Source organism: Mauremys reevesii, linkage group 4, assembly GCF_016161935.1.
Source record: "Mauremys reevesii isolate NIE-2019 linkage group 4, ASM1616193v1, whole genome shotgun sequence".
Lineage (NCBI taxonomy): Eukaryota > Metazoa > Chordata > Testudines > Geoemydidae > Mauremys > Mauremys reevesii.
In genome coordinates, this window is record NC_052626.1 from 142,400,351 (window position 1) to 142,425,189 (window position 24,839).

The window sequence follows — 24,839 nt, forward strand, 5'->3', positions numbered from 1 at the left end:
CATTAGCCTTTTTCCAGTCATCCGGGACCTCCCCCGATCACCATGAGTTTTCAAAGATAATGGCCAGTGGCTCTGCAATCACATCCACCAACTCCTTTAGCACCCTCGGATGCAGCGCTTCCGTCCCCATGGACTTGTGCTCGTCCAGCTTTTCTAAATAGTCCTGAACCACTTCTTTCTCCACAGGGGCTGGTCACTCCTCCCCATGCTGTGCTGCCCAGTGCAGCAGTCTGGGAGCTGACCTTGCTTGTGAAGACTGGGGCAAAAAAAGCATTGAGTACATCAGCTTTTTCCACACCCTCTGTCACTAGGTTGCCTCCCCCATTCAGTAAGGGGCCCACACTTTCCTTGACTTTCTTCTTGTTGCTAACATACCTGAAGATAAGCAGGCTACATAAAAAGCACTAGCGAAGTCAGTGCGAACTAAAATTTCATACAGACGATAATGTGTTTATACTGCTCTCTACTATACACTGACATGTAAGTACAGTAGTTCAATTCCAGTCGATTTATTTTATCATATGGTAGTAATGAGAAAGTCAGCAATTTGTCAGTAATAATGTGCCGTGACACTTTTTTATTTTTATGTCTGGTTTTGCAAGCAAGTAGCTTCTAAGTGAGGTGAAACTTGGGGGTACACAAGACAAATCAGACTGCTGAAAGGGGTACAGTCGCCTGGAAAGGTTGAGAGGCACTGGTGTGGACAGTGCTGAAATGTTCTCTGTGCATGTGTGGATTTCGATGACATTTCCTTTTGAAAAAGAATGAGGATCAAACCGGGATGTTCCATCAGCCTGGGCCATCCCGAGCCCTCGGTTTATCTGGGATTGTATTGTAAGTTATCGTATAAAAGACGTTGTTTCTAAAGGTTGAAATTGGGACAGTTCAGTTTCCCCCAAGCACTTTTTATTTTAACATTTTCTGTTGTGGGAAATTTGGACCCTTGGTTTGGTTCCGAATGGGAACGCCAACGTCTTCCGAACCACGGGGCTCCCAGCGCCATGGCCCCTGACCTGCCTGTTGTCTGTACCTCCCAGGGAGCAGATCATCCGGCTGCAGGGGCGGGTGGATAAGCAGTATGCGGGGCTGAAGGACCTGGCGGAGGAGCGCCGGCACAGGCTGGAGAACATGTACCACCTGTTCCAGCTGAAGCGGGAGGTGGACGACCTGGAGCAGTGGATCGCGGAGCGCGACACGGCCGCCTCCTCCCAGGAGATGGGGCAGGACTACGACCATGTCACTGTGAGTTAGCGTGCCGGGCAGAGGGCACGGCTTGGGACACGGCGCCGCGCCGAATGCACGGCTGCCCCGGCCTGGGACGCCTGCCTGGTGTCTGCATCGTGAGGCGGGAGCTTTCTGTAGCCCGGCGGGGTGGGGGATCTTTCTGGAAAGAGGGCGGTAGGGCAGCCTGGCCATGGGGCAGAGGGAGGAGGAACGCTCCCAGGGCAAGGGGGGGGATGTACAGAGCACACACCGAGGACGGGGTGGGGAGGTGTACAGAGGAGTATGCCCATGGTGTGGTGGGTGTGACGGGGTATGGAGGAGACAGAGGTGGATTACTGTTCTGTGGGGCCCTGGGCCAGAGCAAGAGGGGGCCCCACCACCCACATCCCGGTGCTCCTACCGGGGAAATGGGGTCAGGGCGGGGGGCTGGAGTGGATCAGGGTTCGGGGAGGCCGTTAGCCACGGCCCCGTTGCTCAGTGGCTAATCTGCCACTGGGAGGAGAGCGCCCCTGGTGAGGACTGTTTCTCCGCCAGCTGCTGCGGGAGAAGTTCCGGGACTTTGCGCGGGAGACGGGCAGCGTGGGGCAGGAGCGCGTGGACAACGTGAACCTGGTCATCGAGCAGCTGATCGACGCTGGCCACTCGGAGGCCGCCACCATGGCCGAGTGGAAGGACGGGCTGAACGAGAGCTGGGCCGACCTGCTGGAGCTCATTGACACGCGCATGCAGCTGCTGGCCACATCCTACGAGCTGCACAAGTACTTCTGCGATGGCACCGAGATCCTGGGGCTCATCCAGGAGAAGCAGCGGGAGCTGCCCGCGGAGCTGGGCCAGGACGCCCACACCGCCGAGTCCTTCCACCGCATGCACACGGCCTTTGAGCGTGACATCCGCCTGCTGGAGGGGCAGGTACAGCTCCCCCAGCTCCTAGAGCTCCGGGGGTCTGGGATCAGACTCCTCTCTGCCACGATAGAGCCCCTGCCGGCAATGCCCTTGGGCTGCCTGATTGCCAGCCGCTCCCGTCACAGCAGCGCCCGGGCTCGCTGGGGAGCGTTTTCCCTGGGCTCTGATTAGCTGGGGGAAATGAGGGGCCGTGTCTGCCCTGCTCGGGATTCGCTAGGCCATGCTCCGCTTCCACGTGTAGGCCATCAGGCGTGGAACGTGGCTCGTAGGTGATGCATGGATGACAGGGCCAGACGAGCCCACTGTGAGCTCCTGTAAACTAGCCAGAGAGCCTCCCCCAGGGACCCCTGCGACCAGCCCAGAGCACCCGGGCTGAGCTGGAGCAGAGCTTTGAGAGGGACGATCCAGCCTGGATTTATAGATGCCAGACCAGGGTCGGAGAACCCGCCCGGCCGGCCCTGGGCGATCTGGTCCCTGCTAAACATCTGCATCTCATTTCAAACTGGAATGTTGCTGACTTCAGCTCCCAGCCGCTGGCTCTCGCTTGGATGGCGTCAGATCAGCAGTTCTCAAACTTCAAGTGGGTCGCGACCCTGTTTTAATGGGGTCACCAGGGCTGGTGTTAGACTTGCAGCCCTGGGTGGGGGGCTCAGGTTACAGGTCCCCCCCACACGGGGTTGAAGCCCTTGGGCTCCACCCCCGCTGGGGGCGACGGGGCTCGGGCGGGCTCAGGCTTCGGTCCCCTTCCCTGGGGCCGTGTAGTAATTTTTGTTGTCAGAAGGGGGGTCGCGGTGCAGTGAAGTTTGAGAACCGCTGGACTAGATTACAGAGCCCCGTGCTAGCAGAAATCTCCTGCCCAGCCCGATAGAGCAGGATCGAGGCAGCTCTCAGCCTTCTCTTGGATAAACTAACCAGCCTGAGCCCCCTTGGTCTCCTGCCGCACGGCCGGTTCCCAGACCTCCCATCGCCCCGGAGCTCTTTTCTGAGCCCTTCCCTGGTTTTCAACATCCATGGAGCAGGGTGGGTACCATCTCCAGGAACGGTGCCACTAATGCCATACATAGAGCCACCACCACCTGCCTGGTCCTACTCAGTATTCTCACGTTCATCCTCCCAGCTACAGCATCACCCTGGCAGCTCACGCTGAGTTGCTTGTCCAGTGTGATGCCCACGTCCCTTTCAGAGGCCCTGCTTTCCCGGTTCTGTGGCTGGGGGCTGCATTCCTTGTTCCTAGATATAGAACCTTGCATTTGGCCATATTAAAATACATGTTGTTTGCGTGTGCCCAGCTTACCAAGTGACCTGTCCTTGTTGTTATTTACCACTTCCCTCTCTCTGTGGGATCTGCCCTGTCTGACAGACGGGAATTGTGATGGGACTCCCCAGTCTAGAACTACAGGCAGCTGGGGCCCAGGAGTCGTGGCTTTCGCCCCCTTGGCCACGTTTCCCTGTGCTCTCTCCGGCAGGTCCAGCAGTTCCGGGAAGTAGCAGCGCGGCTGCAGACAGCCTATGCCGGGGAAAAAGCCGACGTGATCCAGAGGCAAGAGCAGGAGGTGGTGAGGGCCTGGAAGGCCCTGCTGGATGCCAGCAGCGGGCGGCGGGCACAGCTGGTGGACACAGCCGAGAAATTCCGCTTCTTCAGCATGGTCCGGGACCTCCTGTCTTGGATGGAGAGCATCACCCGGCAGATCGAAACCCAGGAGAAGCCCAGGTAAATCGCCATTGAGGGGGAATGGCCCACACAGGGTCCGACATGCCCCAGGGGCGTCTCTGTTCCCGGCTTTTAAATCCTCACCTGACACTCATCAGAGGCCGAGAAGCAGCCCTGAACTTGGCAAGTCTCCCATTCTGTAGAGACTGGGTGACCCTATTTCCCATGTGGGGCTAGCCTGAGCCCTTCCTCCCTGTGCGTGGGGCTGGCCCGTGCCGCTCACTCGAACCCACCTCCCCACACAGGGCTGGCCCGTGCCGCTCGCCCGAGCCTGGCCTCTCCCACCACTCCCCCCACGCAGGGCTGGCGTCACTGCTCACCTGAGCCCTGCCTGCCCCCTGACCGAGCCCTGCCTCCCCCCTGTGTGGGGCTGGCGTCACCCCTCGCTCCCCCACATGTTCCACCGTACCCCACTTTTTCTTTTTTTTTTGGCAAAAGTGGTCATTTGTCCCGTTTGCTGTTGCCAACTGCCCACTCTTGCCAAAAAAAGTCAGGCCGGCCGGGACAGGGCTTAAAAAAAGGGAACTGTCCCGATCCAAACCCTATGCAGAGATGTCTCGTCCGTGGAGTTGCTGATGAAATACCACCAGGGGATCAAGTCTGAGATTGAAACCAGGCAGAGGAGCTTCACCAGCTGCGTCGATCTGGGGAAGAAGCTGCTGCAGCGCAGACACCAAGCAAGCGCCGAGGTGAGGAGCACGGTGCCTCACGCTCTCATTTGCCTCTATAGGCAGGGCAGCCTAGCCCGACTACATCTCCCAGGGTGCACTGCGCCCGCATTTCCCACTGTGATCCCTCATGGGAGGGGTAGTCTGGCTGGTGAGCCCAGCCCACCACGGACAATGGGAGCATGGCGCACCCAAACTACAACTCCCATGGGGCACCGCGGCAGCATTGCTGAATGGAAATATTTTGGTTTTCCGGGTGCGTTTTTTTCATCAAAACCGCAACATTTTCCATGGAAAATGTACATTAAAAATGAATTTTTTTTCTTTCCATCAAAACTTTCCATGGTGAGCCCCTCCCGCCATTTCCCGACCCCGCGGCGGAGGTGTCATCCCTCGTTCAGAGCCTGCGAAGTGCCCAGCGTGTCCTGGGTGCTCCGTGTAAAGCAACATCCGATGGAGGTTTCCCGCCTGAGGGCCCTCGGGAGCAGCACGAGGCAGATCTGTGCAGCCAGTTACAGAGACACCCGCCGGAGCCGGGAGTGGAAAACGCTGTGGTTATTTCTCTCCTCTCTCCCCTTCCAGATCAAGGAGAAGCTGCTACAGCTGACGGAGAAGAGGCGTGAGATGCTGGAGACGTGGGACAGACGCTGGGACTGGCTCCGCCTGTGTGAGTGCCACATGGGCATGTCGGTGGTGGGGCAGGGTCGGTGGGCACCAGGACTTCACCCAGACCTCCAGGTGCTTAGCACCCGCCTGGCTCCAGCACACTGAGCTCTGTGAAATGGGAGCTCTGGAAAATCCGGCCTGTCGGCTGCAGCAACAAATCATTTATAGGCAGATCCCGGGAGAAGGGGGTGGGGAGAAGCATTGGCTGGGGGATCCAGCCAGCCCCAGCGCAGAGACTGGCCCTGCTGCCCCCTGCAACGCACCCCTCTGCTCTCTCCGCGGCAGTGCTGGAAGTGTGCCAGTTCTCCAGGGACGCCTCGGTGGCTGAGGCCTGGCTGATCGCCAAGGAGCCGTACCTGGCCAGCGGTGACTATGGACAGACCGTGGACAGCGTCGAGAAGCTGCTGAAAAGGCACAATGCCTTTGAGAAATCCACCACCACATGGGAGGAGCGCTTCGCCGCACTGCAGCGGCTGACCACGGTGAGCACATCCTGGGCCTGGGTGAGCGGGGCGTCGGCAACGGGGATCGAACCGGGGAACCTCAGCAGCTTGGATTCCAGGAGCAGGCTCCCATGAGCTGCCACTAGAAGGGGGGCAGACCGCAAGCAGAAGCTGCACAGGGACGGCAGGGCGGATCCCTTGCCCGGCTGGGGCAAAGCTGGGCATATTCCCGGGTGCTTTAGCCACGCCGGTTATTAGTGATCCCAAGAACAGGGCTTCCCCCACTTCCCTCCAGAGACCACCCCCCTGCCTGGCGGGTCTCACTGAGGGGGAATCTCCCCCAGACGCCATCATGACACTAGTGGTAGCGCTGCATCCAGCCTCCCCCTAGCTCCCTGCTCTCCCTTCCCGGCATTCCCACCCTTCGCCCACAGCTCCCTGCCAAGCACTTGGACCTTCTGCCATTTGCAAAGCTGCAGCCTTTAAATAACCCCCCACCCCCTTCCCCCAAATCCGTTTCCAGCTGGAGTTGCTAGGGAAGCGGAAGCTCCAAGAGGAGTCCACGCAGCACAAAGCCACCTGGACCGTCGACCCCCAATACGACTTTGACCCCGGGGCTTTGGAAGCACTGGAGTAAGTGTCAAGCTTGCCCGTTTCGCTGCACCTGCCACCTTCCCTTCGGGCCTTCGGGGGGTGATTCTGCACCCGAGGAGGCAGCGGGAGTCTCACCAGGTCCTGGGGGTATCCCAGACTAAGGAGGATGGGCTAGAGAGTTAGTAGCCAGCTGCCAGCAGGGGATCCTAGCATGCCTTGGGGTTGGTTTGTTGGTCGGCTCCTTGGGGACAGGGCGGAGAAAGAGGGTCAGTGTGGGGTTTGGGCGGAGAAGGGGGCGCCAGTGTTGGTGTCTGGAGGGTTGAAGGGAGCCAGTGTTGGAATTTGGGGTGGAAGGATCGGCGCTGGGGGGTTGGGTGGTGAGAGCGGGGCCCTGGCTTCACACTTGCTATCAGGTCACCTGGGAGTCGGCACCAGGGTCCGGAGGGAGGAAAGGGGGGCAGGGGGGCAGTGTCAGGAGTCTGGGGTGGAAGAGGGGTGGCATCAGGGGTGGGGAGGAAGGGGTCAGCTTTAGGTGGTGGCACTGGGAGCCAGGGGGAGTAGTCAGGGGCGTGGAAGGGGGCAGTGCCAGGGGCCAGGGGCGTGGAAGAGAGGTGGCTCCGGGGGGACAGAAGAGAGGGTTGGTGCTGGGGGGCAGGTAGTGGTGCCTGGGGTCAGGGGCATGGAAGAGGGCAGTGGCAGGGTCAGGGGCGTGGAAGGGGGGCAGTGCGGGAGGCGGGGAGGGATGGTTCTGGGGGTCAGGGGCGTGGAAGGGGGGCAGCACCGGGGGTTTGCAGCCCCAAAGCCCTCACTAAAACCCAGCCCGGGTAATTGTAGCCTGCTGGCTCAGGTCTCTGGGCAGCATCAAAGGCAGAAGAGATTCCTTGGCCACGCTGGCTATGCTGCTTGGTGCCATTGTTTGTAAAGCTACAGGCCCCAGGAGAGAGCTGAAGAGCTCAGATCCGGAACAGCCATTTGCGACTCACTTCACTCGAGAAACGCCCAGTCTCAAAAGCATCCGATTCAGAATAATGTTGGGGATTCTGGGCCAACCCTTTCCACAGCAAATTACGGGCCTCTTACACGAAAGAAAATGCCCAAATTCCCTTTTTTTAAAGGGAGTGTTATTTGCCGTAGGTCTCAGGAAGAAGAAGAGAAGAAAACGGGGGTAATTTCACAGGACCTCTCTGAACCTGCTACGGGAGACTCATCACTGGTCAGTTACCAATTTTAGTTTTCTCCTTCCTGGACCCACCCCCCCCAGCTGCATAATTCCCCGGGATTTTTTATAAAGCTCTTTGCAAATTGTTTCCTTTCTGCCAAAGCCTGTTAACAATGTGCCAATGTTTCCCCCCGACAAAAGCCTCCTGTTTTCTTATTTGCTTTGTGTTCGTTCATCCCCCAAGTTCTTCCCTCCTCTGCTATCAATGAAGCAGGTGGAAAGGTTTTTGTACCACGCATCCGTCCGTTGTTTCTTGAATTAGTTTAATAAATGTTCACGTTACAAATAATTTACTGTTCACCCCAAAAATATCCACACGTTCACACATTCTTATTTTCCACCCCCAGAAAATGCTATTTTTTTAACCCAGCAGGAATTTCCCCAACGAGCAAGGGGTGTAGTTTGCCAGGTTCACTCGTCGCGGGGTGGATCTGTCCCATCTGATACATCTGTCACCCATTTGGTTGGGGGAAGGGTTCGCTTGCCCACCGTTGCCCTGCTCGAGCGGAGGTTGCTGCGTGCGGCTGGAAGTCTCAGAACCGGGGTCAGCTGACACAGCCTTGCTGGGTTCGCGCTGTGAGGCTGAAAATATCAGCCTAGAAGTTTGGGCTCAGGCTGGAGCCCGGGCTCTGAGACCCGACCCCTCACTGGAGAGGGCTCCAGGCCAAGCCCAGTCGCATGAGCCCGAGTCAGCAGACCCAGGCTCCGAGACTCTTTGTCATGGGTCTTTTTCTGCAATGTAGACAGAGCCTTAGCTCCAGAGACGTTAAGGGCAGGCAGGGCCATTGGATCATCCCTCCTGACCTCCTGTGTAGCCCAGGCCAGAGAATTCCGCTCCGTTACCCCTGTATTGAGCCCAATCGCTTGTGTTTGGCCAAAGCAGATCTTCCAGAAAGGCCTCGGTCTGGATTCGCCATCTCTCGATGGCTTCAATCCCCCCTTCCCTGGGTAGCCTGTCCTAAGGGTTAATCCCCTGCAGGTTAAATGTCAGTGGAATGCAGCCATGAGCTCCTGTCCTGCCTTCCTCCACCCTGTAAGCCCCCGGAGGAGGGCTGAATGCATAAGCTGGTCTGGAAGGGTGCACTGGGAGGCCTCTCACTCCCTGCACTGCCGGCATGTGCGGAGAAGCAGCGCCCCCTTGGAAAATGCCTTGTCAGCCAAACTCCATCCGTTCCAGGGGGCGGAAGGGCGGGTCTGCAGAGCGGGGAAAGGCGGCGCAGTGACAGCTGCTTGCACTGTTCCACCCAGCCAGGCCGACAAGACTGGGATTGCCGGCCTTGTGTCGCCTGGCGAATGCAGGCTGCGTGGGTGCTGCTTGCTCTCGGGACATACGCCGGGGGAACCCCAGGGAGGGAGGAGGCCGGCCCCCATGCTCAGCTCAATGTCTAGTCACCTTGAAACTGGCCAGGACAAGCGAAGAGGTTAAAGCTACAGGAACACCGAGACTAACATCCTAGCGGAGGGGCCTACGACTCAGGTCTCCTGGGTTCCACTCCCGGCTCCCTGCGGGGTCACGGGCAGCTCATTACAAAGCCGCCGGCGGTTCCCTAGAAGCTGATTTGCTGTCTTAGGCCCTGTCTCCACTAGAAACGCACGTCAGTGCGGACACTTGCTACAGCGACAGGAGGGGCTCGCCGGTTGCTGGAGCTAATTGAGAGGCGGGCGTGAGGTTGATGGTGTAACGACGTTGCGCAGGGGGGCGGATTTTTCACACCCGCCCCGAGCGACATCGCTGGCTCCACCTGCCGTTTTGGTGTAGACCTGGCCGCAGGAATGTCAGTTACAAGGGGTGATTTCTTGGTGACGTGTCGCTCCTGGCTAAGGCCCCGGCGCATGGGCAGTTATATGGGCGTAAGAGTCTGCTGCCGCTGCACGTCCTTTGCTCAGGGAACCGGCCCAAACCCTTTTGAACTGGGTCTCTGCTAGGGGGTTTGCCAGGCCAGCTCTTCCCATCTGGAGGAGCTGGGCAGTCTGGACACCAGCCACCCCCATTTCCAAGCTGCCTGGCTCACACCCCAGTGCCCCCGGGGCAGCAGGAGGAGCTGGGCAGGTGCGTGAAACGTAAGGAGGACGTGGACACAACCGGGGCTGGGACGGTGAGGGAGGGGGGAGCCTCGTGTGGCCCTTGGTTCCCTATGGACGTGCAGAGACTAACTGTGCTCATCTAGTCTGACCTCCTATCTGCTCTACGCCCGTGTGCAGCTTGGTCACAGCAGGACCCACCCCATAGCAAGTGCCCCTGGCCTCCCTCATCGCACCCCCGCACTGGGGGAGCCGTTCACCCGCGCACACGCTAGCTGGGCCCCCCACGAGAGCCTGTGTGGGAAGCCGGGGCTCTGTAGCTGTGAGAAGCCCCGGTTCTTCCCCCTGTGCTGAGGATCTGGGGCACTCTGGAGAAGGCCTGTGCTGGGCCTCCCTCCAAATAGCAGAGACGCTCCTTAGCCCCGCATGGAAAATTGCTCTCAGCAGAGGCGTTTTAGGTTCCCCACCAGCACCCAAGGGAAGGGCCCCCTGCTCCCGCTCACGCCCTGGGAATCCTGCTCCGGGCGGCTGGGCTGTGGCCTCCTCAGTGTATAGGTCTGCACTGCCACCTTCACAGGAGGCTTCAGCCCTGGTTCAGGCCAGACCTCCTCCCAGTGTGGACAGGGGGTTGACTTATGCTGTCATTGGGGGTAACATTCCCTGCCTCGCACAGAGGGTGAGCAGCTAAACCCATCCACCGCCGGGAGGCCTGAGAGCTACCTCGATGGATCCTGGACTGGGCAGTTGGGGCTTGCAGGGCTCCTGGAGCTGCCTCCCAACATCCTGGTCAGGTCCTGCCCCCTCCTTGTGCGCTGGCCGTTGGCTGTGCCTTAGCTGCTCGGGCCGCGTCTCCATGGGGCAGCCCGTGGTGCCAATTGTCCGTAGCACCCCTGGCGTCGTGGGATGCTCTGCCCAGCTACACCAGTGGAGGATCTGACCCGTGTGCCTAGGACACCCCCAGCACCACACGCAGGCGGAGGGGAGATACTCTGCTGCCCTCCTCTCTCCAGGCAGAGCTCCAGGAGAATCCATGACACACCAGCCCACCGTTCCCAGCACCGCCGGGGCTCAGGCTTCCGGGCTGCCCAGCCCTGCTGGAGCTGTGACTCCTGGTGCCCGGAGCTGTGACGCCGGAGCTGAGGCACATTGGGTCACTGCACATTGGGTCATTTCCCTGACACCTGTTAGCGACCTCCCGGGCCCGGCAGCGTTCGGCTGGGTGTTCCTACCAGCTCTCCTAGCACAACAAGCCGTTGGACCGGCAGGTTCCAGAGACGCAGCAAACCTCTCAACTCCGCGGCAGCACCAGCGAAGCAGAGGCGAGGAACGCGGGGTAATTTGTCTCCCAACACCCCACGCAGTGGGCTTGGACTCCGGCTCGTTCCCCTGCAGGAATTCTAACCTCTCGCCGTTATTTTCTTTGGAAGATGGACGCCCCATCCGAGGCAGGCCCCGCAGAGACCCCCGAAGGGGCGCTCCCCAGTGCACGCCCCGGGGTCGGTGGGAGACACGGGCGGCTCATCAGACGCTCAGCAGCCTTTGGATCGGCTGCCCAAGGCTCTTTGTGCTGCTTGGCCTTGGCGCCGCCTCCAGCCCCAGCTCACGCTGCTCCTGCCTATCAGCCTGCTCTTCCTCTCACTGCACCATCTTCCTCCTCTTGCACCACGGCCAATTCTTAGCTCTCCTTGTCTACCTGCCTTCTCCTCCTTGGTCATCTTCTCTCCAGCGCTGCCCTCAGCTAACCCCTTTCTCGGGGGCACCTTGCTGCACCTCGGGGACTCCCCGGTCCCCCTCCTTTCCTCCAGCTACTCTGCTTGCAGAGGGCGTTTCTTTGAGTGATTGGAGTAGACTCCAACCCAGCTCCAGCTCCCTCTTCTGCTGGTCTCTTCCTCTGCACCACTTCGCCCCCAGTTCCCTGCGTGCTTCCACTCCAGCCCTGCTAAAATCTCTCCCCCCCTTGCCCCCCCCTTGCCCAGCTCTGCCAGCTCCCGACTGCTGCCCTGCCCTGAGACGTTGCCCCTGCGTCAGGTCCGGGGCACACTCGCTCTCCTGGGAATTAAGGCCTCCCGTGCGCTTTCTGCTGTCATGCAGGCCTTATGTCATGCTCCTGGCCCTTCTGAGCTAGTGCTGGCTGCAGGGGAGGCTAGAGCCTCTCCATCTGCCATAGCTTCTCCCAGAGCCTGGTGTCCTGCATGGGGCCCCCCCCACACCTTGGAGCAGGGCCCCCCTGAGGAAAGTTGCTCCTACCCTCCCCCAGCCCTGGAGCAAGGCATCCCATGAGCATCATGGGTCCTTTGAGCTAATACTGTGTCAGTCACGCCCAGGGCAGCTCCCCCCTGGGAGTGATGGGCTCAGGCTTTCTGCAGACTCAGGCAGCGTCACTGCATCATAGAAGATCAGGGTTGGAAGGGATGTCAGGAGGTCATTTAGTCCAACCCCCTGCTCAAAGCAGGGCCAATCCCCAGACAGACTTTTACCCCAGTTCCTTAAATGGCCCCCTCAAGGATTGAACTCACAACCCTGGGCTTAGCAGGGCAATGCTCAGACCACTGAGCTATACCTCCCCCCGCCATTGGTCACATTGGGTTCTGTTTTGGAAATGTTCTTCACTGCACTGAGTGCTAGGGGCCTTTTCTTTCTTCTGTGAGTCTGGAGAACAAGCCATCAGGTCACAGAGCAGCCGTGGGGCGATGGAGCCCTGATCCCCGCTCGGTGCTGCCCCATTGCACTGCAGGCCCAGCCACAGCTACGAGCCAGAAGGGTGTCCCTGCAAAGACCTGCTCAGCCCACAGTCGCCCACATCGGAGCCCCATCGCCTTGCCTGGCCCCAGGAGGTGCCTTCCAAAGCAGGGGGGCTTGGCAGGGTCCCCTCTAGGGCTCGTGAGTTCAGAGCCAAACGCAAACCGCACCTCCCCGCAAACGGACTGCGAATGTTCTGCCAGCGGCCTCCTCCCACTGACGCCAGCAGAAGCCCGGTGGCTCAGCCCGGCTCCTGCACCCCCAAAGAGCCCACGCGGCCAGCAGCCGTAGGCCAGAGCCCCATGGGGCGCGCACGGCCAGGGTCCCAGACGCTCAGGGCACAGATACGCTGCCTGGTGCCCGCTCCTGAGAGGGGCAACGTCACCATCCAACTACCCAGCCCCCCCCGGGCCCAGTGCTGACCCTCAGCTTCCTCATCGCTTGACCACACCCTCGCCCAGCCCTGCAGCCGCGTGGGCCGTCTGGGAGCCCAGGCGACCGCTCCAGGGCACGCGCTAGGTGTGACTAACGCACATACACCCACACGCTGCACACAGGTCTCTAAGCCGCCGTCGCCCAGCACTTAGCAGTGCAAGAAATGCCCAGCTCTCACCTAAAACAATAACCCAGCCCCAGAACTGGGGTTCCCTGCCTCAGTTTCCCCACTCGGGTGGTGGAGCCCACGACACAGCAGTTGTGTCACAGAAACCACTTCACCATGTCGGCCAGCGTTCAGCAGCTGTGCAGACAGACTCCCCAAAGTGCCCCCCGCATTTAGCCTTATGTCAGGGTGACAGCACCCCCTCGACACCCGTTCACATGCCCGGTCTGGGAACCCCTGCGGCCTGGTCTATGCAGTGGGATCTGCAGCTTGCAACACACACACCCCCCCCACAACACCCTGTGGGTGTAAAACCCCTCCCCACCCTGTCCCTCGGGCCCATCGGTACAACTTCCCCCATACCCCAACTCCGGCCTGGGCGCATTCGCTGAGCTGCAGCTGGGCCAGGGCCTAGGCAGGTGGCCACCCTCCACCCCCAGCCGTGGTAAGCCCTGGGGGGGCGCCCCCCTAAGTGCCCTGGCTAGGAATGTGGGGTCCTCCTGAGCACCTCATAGGCCTGTTCAACAGGTAGCCGGCCCTTTTCCCGGCAGGCCTGGGCAACCCCAAGTGCCCCCACCACCAGCCGGCGGTGTTCTGCGATGGTGGGTGGCCCCATTGCTGTCCCGCCCCACCCGGCGCGATGGGCAGCAGCAATGCCAGCAGGAGGCGGAGTTCCCCTTGCTACACCAGGGTGGACTATGGCCCCGGACACCTCGCCGACGTTACAGGGGCTGGGGAACCACACAGGGCCTGCCTTGCTACGGCCCGTGCAGTGGAGCCCGCTGGGCGGGTCCCGTCCTGCTGGAAAGTTTGCTCCGTTCTACGCAGCTGATCGGTTCTCACCCTTAGCCCCATGGTGGAGTCAGTTTCTTCTCATACAAGCTACAAGCTAATCAGCCAGCAGCTCGGAGCCCTAAATTCCAGCCTGGGCCCTTTGGAAAAATGCCAAGGAAATATTTTTCCCACCAGCCCAGGGCCATGGCCGGTGTAGGTGACTCAGACACACTCCAATGGCATCATTTTACAGAGCAGCCATATTGGGGAAAGCTCACGTCGGCCCGGGAAGATGCACGCGCTAGAGAGCCTGGCCTATTGGCAGGCGGCCCAGGGGGGGCGAGTCTCCCCACACTACCTGCCCCCAGCTGTGAGGTTGTTCCTAGTGTCACTTGCAGATGGTGCCTAGCGCCCAGGGGAAACCCTTTGTCCTCTATTTGCATAAATAAAAATCAATCACAGCTGACTTGCTTCCTGGGGCAGAGGTCCCACCTGGGCTTAGCACCGGGCCGGCCCTGTTTATCTCGCCTCTGTGAAGCGTTAACCCTCCTGAGAGCTGTGGGGGATGATTTTTCAAAGCCCCTAAAGTGCGTTTTCCAAAGTGACTTTGGCACTTGGGCTCAGCTTGTCAGAACAGAGATCTGCCATCCCCGCCCTGCTGGCCGCTGGGTTTTAAATTCGTTCAGTGCTGGGGAAAGGTGCCAGATCGCCCTCCCCGGCAGACCGAGCGCTTTGCTGTGGCCTCCGGCCCGGCACAAGGGGGCAAAGCTCCCAGTGAGGGGGGATTCGTTCCCCAGTGCTCCCGCACCCCCTGCCTCACTCTGCTGGGTCAGCAGCCCCTGAGACCCTGTCCAGCTGCCACAGAACCGAGACCCCCCCGCCGCATCCTTTCTTACTGACTGCCAAGGAGCCATCAGTTGGCAGCAACATCGGATGGGTACCACCCTGGCTGGGTTCAGCCCCACGTGGAGGGTTCCCCAACCGGTCCCGACCCCCCAGGCCGCCTCCTGCCACGTCGCTGGTCAGGCGTCGAGCTGTGGCTGTTGAGCTGTGTGACGGGTAGCGGGTTTCCACGTATCCCCTCTGAGCAGGAGGCGCATCCCAATGTGGCAAAGCGCCGGGTGCCAGGTGTGCTTTCCAGTAAGTGTGGTGCGGCTGCCGAGCGTCCTCCCACCTCCCTCGCCGCTTCATACCTTCTCCCCGGGACTCCCAGCTCCCTGGAGAACCCCGCTGCTCCACTGGGCCCCACTGGGCAGCATTTCCAGTGTGATGGGCAGCCCCCCGGCAGCAACGGGCAGCATCCCCCCAGCCCGCCTCACCCACACGACACACCAGAGAGGGCGGCCCATTCCCCTGCCCCTGGCCCATTCCCCTGCCCCTAAATGAGGGCTATGCCGTGAAATGAAAGGCGGGCTCCTTTAACCCCAATACACGCCCAGCCCGAGCACCTCAGGAGCGCCCAGGGCTCCAGCTGCGACAGGGCCGGCTGTTTCTAGGGGCCACAAGCCACACTGGCAGTGATGCCAGCCAAGGACCCGCCCCCAATGGCCGCGTGTGCGTCACACGCCAGGATCAGGAAGGAGGGCGGCACCGCCACGCCCTAGGGTGCATTGGCCAAGGTGTATTGTGAGAGGGGTTTGCCAAGGGCAAGGTGCATTCTGGGAAGGGGGGGAGTCTCCTTTCTTTAAAGGGTCAGGTATGGGCTGTTGTCAGGGCCAGGAGGGGGGACTTGATCCCATGTAGCAAATCCTGTTCCTGTGAGGGGCAGGGCTGGCTGCCTGGGGCCAGGGCCACACCCAGAGCAATCCCGCACATGCAGCACCGTTGGGGCAGCTGTTCAGCAGCAGGGGGCGTTATTCCCATTTCCAAACTCAGGCCCCTGGCACCAAGGGCATATTTACAAAGGGATTCAGGTGCCTACAGCTGCAGATGGGCGCCTAGTGGGTTCAGAACAGTGTCTAAGTGAGTCAGGCACCAGACTCCATGGACTTTCAATGGGAATTAGGCACCAAACCCACGTAGGCACTTCCAAAACATCCCAGCTGCGGTGCCAGGCACCTAAATCCCCTTGGCAAACAGACCCAACCTGCCGGCGGCACTTTTGACACTGGAACTTGGGCTTCTAAGCCACTTTGGCCTGTTTGCAAATGGGCCCCTCCAGCTGAGCACGCGTTGCCAGTCACAGCTAATTGCAAAGTGCCATGCACAGCCATGGGGTGATCGTGTTGCTCTGTAGGCCAGCCCTTCAGCACAGAGAGCTGAGACTGGGGGCCTGGTGTGTGTAGGGGGGAGGGTTTGGCTAAGGACTGGGCAGCCCAGAGTCGGGGGGCGGGGGTCAGCTGTTTATTTACAAGAATATACAGAGAGGCCTGCTTCCCTGGACAGCAGTGGGAACATCCAGCATGTGCCTGTGTCAAAATCCCCAGCCAGACACACCAGCCCTGTGCCCAAAAAGCTGCTGTCGCTCTCTCAGCATTTGCCTCCTGCGAGGGTCACACACAAGCCCTCCTTTCAGACCCACAGACCAAACTGTGTCTGGCAGCTTAACCCAGTCTCTCCAAGGTCTGTTTTCTGGGTGTTTACACCCCACCTTTTTTGCCCCACCCACCCCCTTCGCCCAGGCCCTGCGGCAGAGAGCAGGTGCTCTAGAGATGTCTCTGTGAGGCTCAGTCTTCTTGCACCACATAGGAACCTCATTCAAGGTTCCCTGCATGACTGGGAGAGTGAGTTAAACTCACACGTCTCCTTAGCAAGGCCCTGGATCGATTGCACTGGCAACCCCCTTGCAATGGCAGCAATAAAAAGCCGTGATGTCCTGGGGCTGTACCAGCAATACGGTGCACAGGGCTCACCGGCCTCTTCCCGGCTGAAGGAGCCGTGCTGTGGGAGGTGTCGGGTGCTTGCGTAATCCAGACCCTTCCTTTAAGTCGCTAACGGGGCGTTGGGCACGGTGGTGAACGTGGCCTGAACGTGTTAAGTAGCCCCCATGGCTAATAGCCCGAGAGCCTGATCAGCTCAGTGCATTAATTCGTGACCAGAAAGAAAAACGTCTCTCTCACACACACACACACACCCCGACTGTCAGAGAACACTGCTTAGAGAGAGCGAGCACATGGGGCCAGAAGGGACGCAGAAAGGGGTCGGAGATGCTCTTCCAAGCTCTGCCCATGCAGACCCAGAATGGGACACTGCTCACCCTACAGTGAAGTCCATCATCCTGAGCTGAGCACCTCTGGCCTCCTAGGGCCTGGCGCCCCCTTGGGAGCAGGGAACAGGCTTAGCTGGGCTCTTTTTTGGTTGCAGGGAGGGGAAGTAACTGCGGGGAGCTCCTGACTGCCACCCACGCGTGGCCCCAAAATGAGCCTTCCCACATGGCAAATTGTGTCAGTGTGTGACACAGCCCCACACCCACATGCGCACACACCAACTCCTTCCTCCCCCTCCCTCCCTCCGCTAGTCGTGGGGAAGTTACAGTGGTGACGCGGCTAGGCAGGAAGGGGTTAATGTTTTAACGGTGTAATCACACCCACCGCTGTAAGGGGGGCAGCGGGGGGGGGGGCAGGCTAGGCTGTAATCAAAGTGCCTCTTTACAGTTTAGTTTAATCTGCTTCCAAAGCCTCCCAGGGATCAGGATAGGAGGGAGTTTTTTCCGTGATGCACAACTGGCCTGAAGCCCCCGGGATTGGCCACAGCTGGAGATGGGACCCCAGCCAAGGGAGGGGGGGGGTATGTCAGAGAGTCCTTTCTTAGCTGCCTGGTTCTTGCCCGTGTGCTTGGGGGCCAGAAAGGAATTTTCCCCAGGTCAGACCAGCAGGGATCTTGGGGCGGTGGGGGGCTGGAGGGTTCTCCTCTGCAGCATGAGACACAGGTCACCTCTGGGATCAGTTGGGCCTGGATCGCCTAATCCATTCCTTGCCATTGCAGGGGCCTCGGGCATTGCTGGCACCTCAGTCCCGCCTAGTTCTGAAATGTAACAACGTTCTAGGGCTCACTGGGTGGAAATCGATGGCCTGGGCTACACAGGAGGTCAGATGGGAAGGCCTAATGGTCCCTTCTGGCTCTGAAGACTATGAGGCCATAAGCCCCCTTGTACCGGGATACGTGTCCATTCCAGCAGTCACACCAGGATAAGACAAGGTGTGAACTGAAATCCCTACAACGCCCCCTGTGGACAAGTCCTTAAAAGACCATCACTGAGCATGTGAGTTAACCCCTTCTTGAGATGAATGGCAGAGTTCACACCTCCATGAGCTCTTGTTCAGCTCTGCATTGGTGACCACCCGAGTCCCGTTGTTGCGATTTCCTTCGCACCCATTGCTGCGTGCGGCGGGGAGGAGGTGAACAGATATTGGGTGTTCATTGCCAGCAGCAGAGGAAGTTCTTGTCTAGCTCCAGGGGTAGGCAACGGGAACCAAAGCGGTTATTCTCGCTGTGGTTACATGGGTCCCTGGGGCTGTGCTCTGACACTGGAGCTGGCCAGGTGGTTGTTACCTGCCGAGGGCAGGGAGCATGTGGATGTACTTGGGGAAGGGTTGAATCTGAAAGCGCAATGCCTCTTTGCCACGGTTATGCGAACGGGGGTCCCGACAAGCTGGCACATCCCAGCCCTCTGGCACTGAGGAGCTCTGGGTGAAGTAACACCCCGGGAGTCACTCCAGGGGTAGGTGGACGGGCTGGGGGCTCCATGCCCTTGGCTGTGCCTGCTGGTCTCCAGGCTGGCCACCGGTTCGTGGGGGGGGGACTCTGCATTTTAATTTAATTTTAAATGAAGCGTCTTAAACATTTTAAAAACCTTATTTACTTTACATACAACAATAGCTTAGTTATATATTATAGACTTCTAGAAAGACCTTCTAAAAAGGTTAAAATGTATGACTGGCACGCGACACCTTAAATGAGAGTGAATAAATGAAGACTCGGCACAGCACTTCTGAAAGGTTGCCGACCCCTGGTCTAAATTCTAAGACAAGAGACAAGCGCTGGAGAGAGACAGACAGGGCAGCGCAAGGAAACAGTGAGACAATGCTGGTCACTGCGTTGGGTCCACACTGGCCCGGCCATTGTCAAGGCGCCTTTATTTTGCACGGCATTGCTGCAAAGGGAAGTTGTAAGGAGGGTTGTGAAGGAGGCTAAGGGGGTAGCTTTGCGGCTGGTTACAGAGAGCTCCTCCCAGCAGGAGGGGCAGCATGAGACAAAGCGCTTGTTTGTCTGTACGGCTCCAAGGAACAAAGAGTGTCGGCCACACCTCTGGGATGGGGGACTCTCTCCTGGGGAGCAATGACTCTGAAACGGGTCTAGGGGTCGTGGTGCGTAATCAGCTGACCGTGAGCTCCCAATGTGACGCTGCGGCCAGAAGGGCTAATGCCATCCTGGGATGCACAAACAGGGAGCAGGGAGGTTGTTTCACTTCGGATGTGGCTCTGGTGCGACCGCGGCTGGAATCCTGTGTCCAGTTCTGGTGCCCACAATTCCAGCGGGATGTTGATAAATTGGAGGGGTCAGAGAAGAGCCGTGAGAATGATGAAAGCAGGGGGCGTGGAGGAACAGCCAGCCCCCCCAGCCAGCCCCTCCCCACCCTCGGCTCTACTCCGGCTCCACCCCCAGCCGCATCCCCGGCTCCCGGCCCCGCTCCTGGCCCTATCCCCAGCCTCAGCGTGGCTCTGTCCCTGGCCTCGCGCCAACCCCCAGCCTTGGCCGCTGGCCACAGCTCAATTCCCGGCCCAGGGCCGAGGCCAGGAGTGAAGCTGCACCTGGTCATGGGCCTGGCTGCTGGGCCCCAGCGCAGTCCAGCTGCAGCTCTGCTCCAGCCCCCAGCCTCGGCCCCTGGCCGCAGCCCCATACCGATACCCACCCCCAGCTGCAGCACCAGCCGCGGCCTCCTTACCCCGTCCATGTCCACCCCCCCAGGAGCCGCAGCCCCACTCCTGACCCCGGCCCCGGGGAGGCGGGGGCACAGACAGGGGTCGGGGGGGCATGACCCTCAAACGTTTGGGGACCTCCGGATTATAGGATTAGAAAAGCTGCCTGGTTTGACTCAAGGAGCTCAAACGATCTAACTTCACAAAGGGAAGGTTAAGGAGTGACTTGATCACTGTCCTAAGTATCCACTTAGGAACAAGTAGTTAATAAGGGGCTCTTCAGTCTAGCAGACAAAGGCCTAACATGATCCAGTGGCTGGAAGTTGAAGCTAGAGAAATTCAGCTGGGAAATAAGGTGTAAATGTTTAACAGGGAGAGTCATTAACCATTGGAACAATTTACCCAAGGGCACGGTAGAGTCTCCATCCCTGGCAATGTTTAAATCACGATTGGATGGTTTTCTAAAAGCTCTGCTCTGGGAACGATCCGGGGGCCGGTCTCTGGTCTGTGTTAGCCAGGAGGTCAGACGAGAGGATCACAATGGGCCCTTCTGGCCTTGGAATCTAGGAATCTGTGAAAATGTAACGAGCGGGTGATGGAGGCTACACTGGCCAATCAGAGGAGGGAGTTGACATCCGCAATAGCATATGCGAGATGAGAGGTAGTGTGGGACTAAGCCGGGTGGTGCCTTAAAGAGGAGGCAAGTGGACAGATCTCGGCTTGATGCTGCAGAGTCTGCATTATACTTCGGAAGTTTCCGAGCACTGTCCATCCATGCATTTCCACAGGCCTTACACCCCTCCATTCATTCACACGCGCAACTTCCAACCCCCATCTCCTCTGGGGCGAGAGCTCCATTCTGCTCAGGAGGGAAGCAGGCCTGGGGCCTCTCCTTTTCCAAAGGGGACCTGTGCACTTAGGAGCCAATGCCTCATTGAAAGTCAATGGGGTTTCAGCTCCTAGGCACCCAAGTCCCTTTCAAAATTGGGCCTTGGACCACATAGGTGGGCATGAGAGCACACACAGGAGAGAGCTGACCGAGCTCCCACAGTAAGACGGTGGGCGGGATAGAAATAAGAGAGCTCTCACCACTAGCCTGTGCTCCCCCCATGCGGTAGAGCTGGGGGAATAGCGGATTTTTCGGTTCACTGACAATTCTGAAAAATCAGAGAAAACATTTGTTTGGGGCTGACCTGACATTTCTCAAAATTTTTGTCAAAGTGGAAAAGGGAAAACAATGGTTTTGGGTCAAATACAATTTTTCATCTTGATGGATTTGACAATTTTTAAACTAAAACGACAGGGACGTCTGAAAGGCAAGGTCCTTTCTGAACAGAAAAACAATCTAAACGTTTCCATTCAGAATGGTCAATATGAAACCTTTCCGATTTTCCGGAATTCGGCTGACGTTTGGTTTTGCCCCAAGCCAACGACACTGACACGAATCTGAAACATTTCCGTGTGGCCGGCTCTGCGGTTTCCTACCCAAAAACCTCTCCCCGCTCTGCTGGCAGTGTCAGTTCTCCTAGAGCGGACGAGGGGCGGCGTGACAGACCAGAAGCATTCATGATCCACTCTGCTCTCGGGTAACACGCTGTGCTCCGTGATCACAGCAGGTGGAAGAGGAGAAAGCAGATCCAGCCCAGGCCCCGGCGGAGCCAACTGAGGCCAAGCAGCCCGAGATGAAGACGAAAGCGGACGACGAGGAGCCCTCCGCCACGGACCCGCTGTTCAAAGTCCTCCAGACGCCTGTGAGTGAGCTCGACGAGACCGCTACACTGCCCGCGCAGCTGGACCGCTCGCACCGCCTCCAGATGGAGGGCTACCTGGGCCGCAAACACGACCTGGAGGCTCCTAACAAGAAGGCTTCAAACAGGTGCACGGGGATGGCAGGCACTCGCCTTGCAGGACGTGTCCCATAGGGAATGGCTCTGGTTCGGCTGGGGTCCGCTGTGCCCAGCCCATAGAGGCATTGGCAGGTCCCCAGCAAGACCAGGTGGGGAGAGTTTGCAAGCACAATGGGCTGGGGAGCGACCCCAGCAGAGGGTCTCTCGGAGCAGCATGGAGGCTGCCTGCAGGGAAATACAGATTCTGTGGGTGGGACCCATGGGTGAAGGCTCCTCCGCCACCCTCCTCAGAAGGCCGCTGCATGCCACGCTGCCCAGGAGCCGGCCTGGCCCCTGAGCCACACTTCGACCAACCACGACTCTATAAATCTGTTTACCCGCACACTCTATGGCACCCACCTTATCCTTCCATGGGCGCAAGGCGTAACCCAGTTGATTTAGGCACCCAACCCATACCCAGTTCTTAGGGCTCCAGGCGAAAGGCACCTAGGGCTCAGGGCATACTCTTCTGTGGGTTTGCAGGGCCTTTTACCAGTGAAAGAGCCTTACACAGTAATATCCTTATCCTCTATTTATTACCAATTACCAAAACAGAATCCTCACGCTCAGCATACAATGCTCACCACTTCCAATAAGGCAGACGAACTTTTCTTGCTGACTACTCAGGATCAGGTCATCCAGGGACTCCAGCTTCTGTGCAATTATGCTTGGCAGGGTGTTGGGTCTGGCAGCTCTGATCCTGGGCTGGGTCCTGGAGTTGGGTTTCAAAGAACTTCCCTTTGGAGCCCAGTTTATGCAGTGAGTGAAACGTGAGTCCTGCTCAGCTGTACCTCACCCAGTCACTGTAAACGGAAGTCCTACAGAACGGTATTTTTCACCGATCCCAGCCCATTACGAAACAATTCTTCACCCAGTCAGACCCCACCACCTTAGTTGATTTAAATCTTGCAAAATTAGTTATGCAACAGACAGAAACAATCGAAGAACCAGACAGACCCTACAGATAAACAACAGAGAAGTGGGGACCCCAAAGGCAAAACAAGAGACTTATCGATCTCACAACCACAACTGCTGCTAAGTGGTTTCTTGCCAGACAGAAGGTGTCGAACAAGGGTTTCTTTAGAGATCTGACAATCTGTTTCTTTAGCTGGTGATGGCGGGTGCGATTAGGACAGAAGCCTTCTTAACAGCCTGATATTACACTGCTTTGGTGTAATTTAGATGGAAGGGGACGATGTGACTTTCTGCTTCTTAGCTCACGGCTGCTGCTGTCCTAACGTAGCTGCTGCTGCTTACTAAAGAAAACGGCCCCAGGACTTCCACTTCAGTACAGAATTACCACCGCCGCCCGATGCCTGGTGCGACGCCATGAACCCTGGCCCCTCTGGGTGGCACAACAGTCCATAGCTGACTCTGTGTGTTGGATGATGATGTCAGACACAGCCCTGGTAGGCGCGGGTGCAGTTCCTTAGACTGCCGCGAGCCAACTCTCCCCCACGGCATAGCAACATTGGAGAGGGTCGGAGAAGAGCCAGGAGAATGATTAAAGGATCAGAACCTGCCTTAGAGAGACAGCCTCAAGGAGCTCAGTCTATTTAGCTGACCAAAGAGAAGGTTAAGGGGTGACTTGATCACAGACTATAAGTGGGGAACAAACATTTAATAATGGGCTCTTCAATCTAGCAGAGAAAGGCCTAACGGGATCCAGTGGCTGGAAGTTGAAGCTAGACTAATTCACATGGGAAATACGATGGACAGTTTTAGCAGTGAGAGTAATTAGCCATTGGAACAATTTACCCAGGGGCATGGATTTACCATCACGGGATGTTTGTTCTACAAACTCTGCTCTAGGAATTATTTTGGGGCCGTTCTCTGGCCTGTATTACGCAGGAGGTCAGACGAGATGACCACAATGGTCTCTTCTGGCCTGGGAAATCTATGAAGAAACCATTTCAGCCCAACTGCCCGAGACCCCTGGCACTTGGAAGGGACCAGACTAGAGAGCCCCACCCAATGTATTAACCCTGTCACTCCTGGATGAGCGGGAGCGGAGCTTTTGCCACGAAAAACCAGGCTGGATTTACAGACTCCAAGTGATGGAGAACCCGCCCCGTGGCTGGGTCAGCTGTTAGTCTCCCCTGCCTGTGAAAAAACTGGGCCTTTCCTCTAGCCTTGATTTGTCAGGCATCGGCTTCCAGTCTCTGGAATTCACTGATATTCACCAGTCCCTCCTGCGCTCCGAAATCTTCTCCCACATAGGTCCCGACAGCCCACAATCAGGTCACCTCTGGGTGCTAGGAAAGTCACCTCAGCCAGCGCATCATAGGCACCAGGTTCCAGGCTCTGATGGTGCGTGAGGTGCGTTTGGGTTATGGAGCTGGAGTAACACGCGTGCCTTCATGCCTGTCACACAGGTCCTGGAACACGCTGTACTGCGTGCTCCGGAGCAGCGAGCTGGCCTTCTACAAGGATGCCAAGAGCTTAGCCTTGGGAGTGCCTTACCACGGGGAGGAGCCCTTCCAGCTGAGGAACGCCCTCTGCGATGTAGCCACTGGCTACAAGAAGAAGAAGCACGTCTTCAAGCTGAGGTGAGGTGCAGACAGAGCCCCGGGGCCGGGCCCTGCAGCCAGCCTGCCCAGGGAGCCTCCCGCAAGCCAGCGCCGGGTACATCACAGCACATAAGCCTCCCATGGCTGGGACCTGGGACCCCATAGCCATGGCACACTCAGTGGGGGGAGGGGACCCACGCCAACCGTGAGGGGCAAGATTGGCTAGCACCTAAGCCATCCCACGGGGTCATGGGGTTCTCAGGGAGCACCTTGGCGGAGCAGAGTGCCTGGTGCATCTGGCAGGGGGCCCAGAGGGAGGCGCTGTTTCGGCACTGAATGGGGGGAATTCCAGGCCACCCCCTGCAGGCGAGGGCAGCCAAGCACTGTCGGGCAGAGGACATTGAGATCATGACAATTGCTGGGCCAAACTCTAAACCCAGTCCCCTCCACCACCTTAACCCCTTCATGCCTGTCCTTTTGCTACCATCAGGATCATGGCCCTGCCTTCTCTGTGCCCACTCTCTGGCGCAGGCTCCGCCCCCCCTGCTCTGCTCCACAGCCAGTGAGTGTGGCTTTTTGTCCTGATGTTCAGCCAGTGACCTGCTGGTGGGGAGTTCTCTTCGGGCTCCAGCCACATCTTGGCCACATCAGAAATAAGCCCCTTAAAATTAACGCTGGCTTCCAAACATGGGCGCCAACTTCATGGGTGTTCCGGGGCTGGAGCTCTCCTCCTCCCCCCAGCACCTCCTGCCCACCAGTGATCAGCTGTTCAGCAGTGTGCAGGAGACATAAGAACGGCCATACTGGGTCAGACCAAAGGTCCATCTAGCCCAGTATCCTGTCTACCGACAGTGGCCAATGCCAGGTGCCCCAGAGGGAGTGAACCTAACAGGCAATGATCAAGTGATCTCTCTCCTGCCATCCATCTCCACCCTCTGACAAACAGAGGCTAGGGACACCATTCCTTACCCATCCTGGCTAATAGCCATTAATGGACTTAACCTCCATGAATTTATCCAGT

The 24,839-nt window shown here is 58.4% G+C and overlaps 1 protein-coding gene across 6 annotated transcripts in view; it reads left to right on the top strand.

The window, feature by feature from the left end:
* SPTB (spectrin beta, erythrocytic) overlaps window positions 1–24,839 on the top strand; it is a 108,403-nt gene that overhangs the window by 77,788 nt on the left and 5,776 nt on the right. For 4 of the 6 annotated variants that reach the window (XM_039537231.1, XM_039537230.1, XM_039537234.1 and 1 more), the window contains 10 exons: window positions 1,038–1,242; window positions 1,759–2,133; window positions 3,594–3,838; window positions 4,389–4,527; window positions 5,089–5,173; window positions 5,458–5,654; window positions 6,139–6,248; window positions 7,344–7,422; window positions 21,036–21,298; window positions 23,684–23,857. In XM_039537231.1, coding sequence (XP_039393165.1) covers window positions 1,038–1,242; window positions 1,759–2,133; window positions 3,594–3,838; window positions 4,389–4,527; window positions 5,089–5,173; window positions 5,458–5,654; window positions 6,139–6,248; window positions 7,344–7,422; window positions 21,036–21,298; window positions 23,684–23,857 — 1,872 coding nt within the window. Of the gene's footprint in view, window positions 1–1,037; window positions 1,243–1,758; window positions 2,134–3,593; window positions 3,839–4,388; window positions 4,528–5,088; window positions 5,174–5,457; window positions 5,655–6,138; window positions 6,249–7,343; window positions 7,423–17,549; window positions 17,625–21,035; window positions 21,299–23,683; window positions 23,858–24,839 lie in introns of those variants that run through there. The other 2 variants (XM_039537235.1, XM_039537236.1) reach the window with 2 other exon arrangements.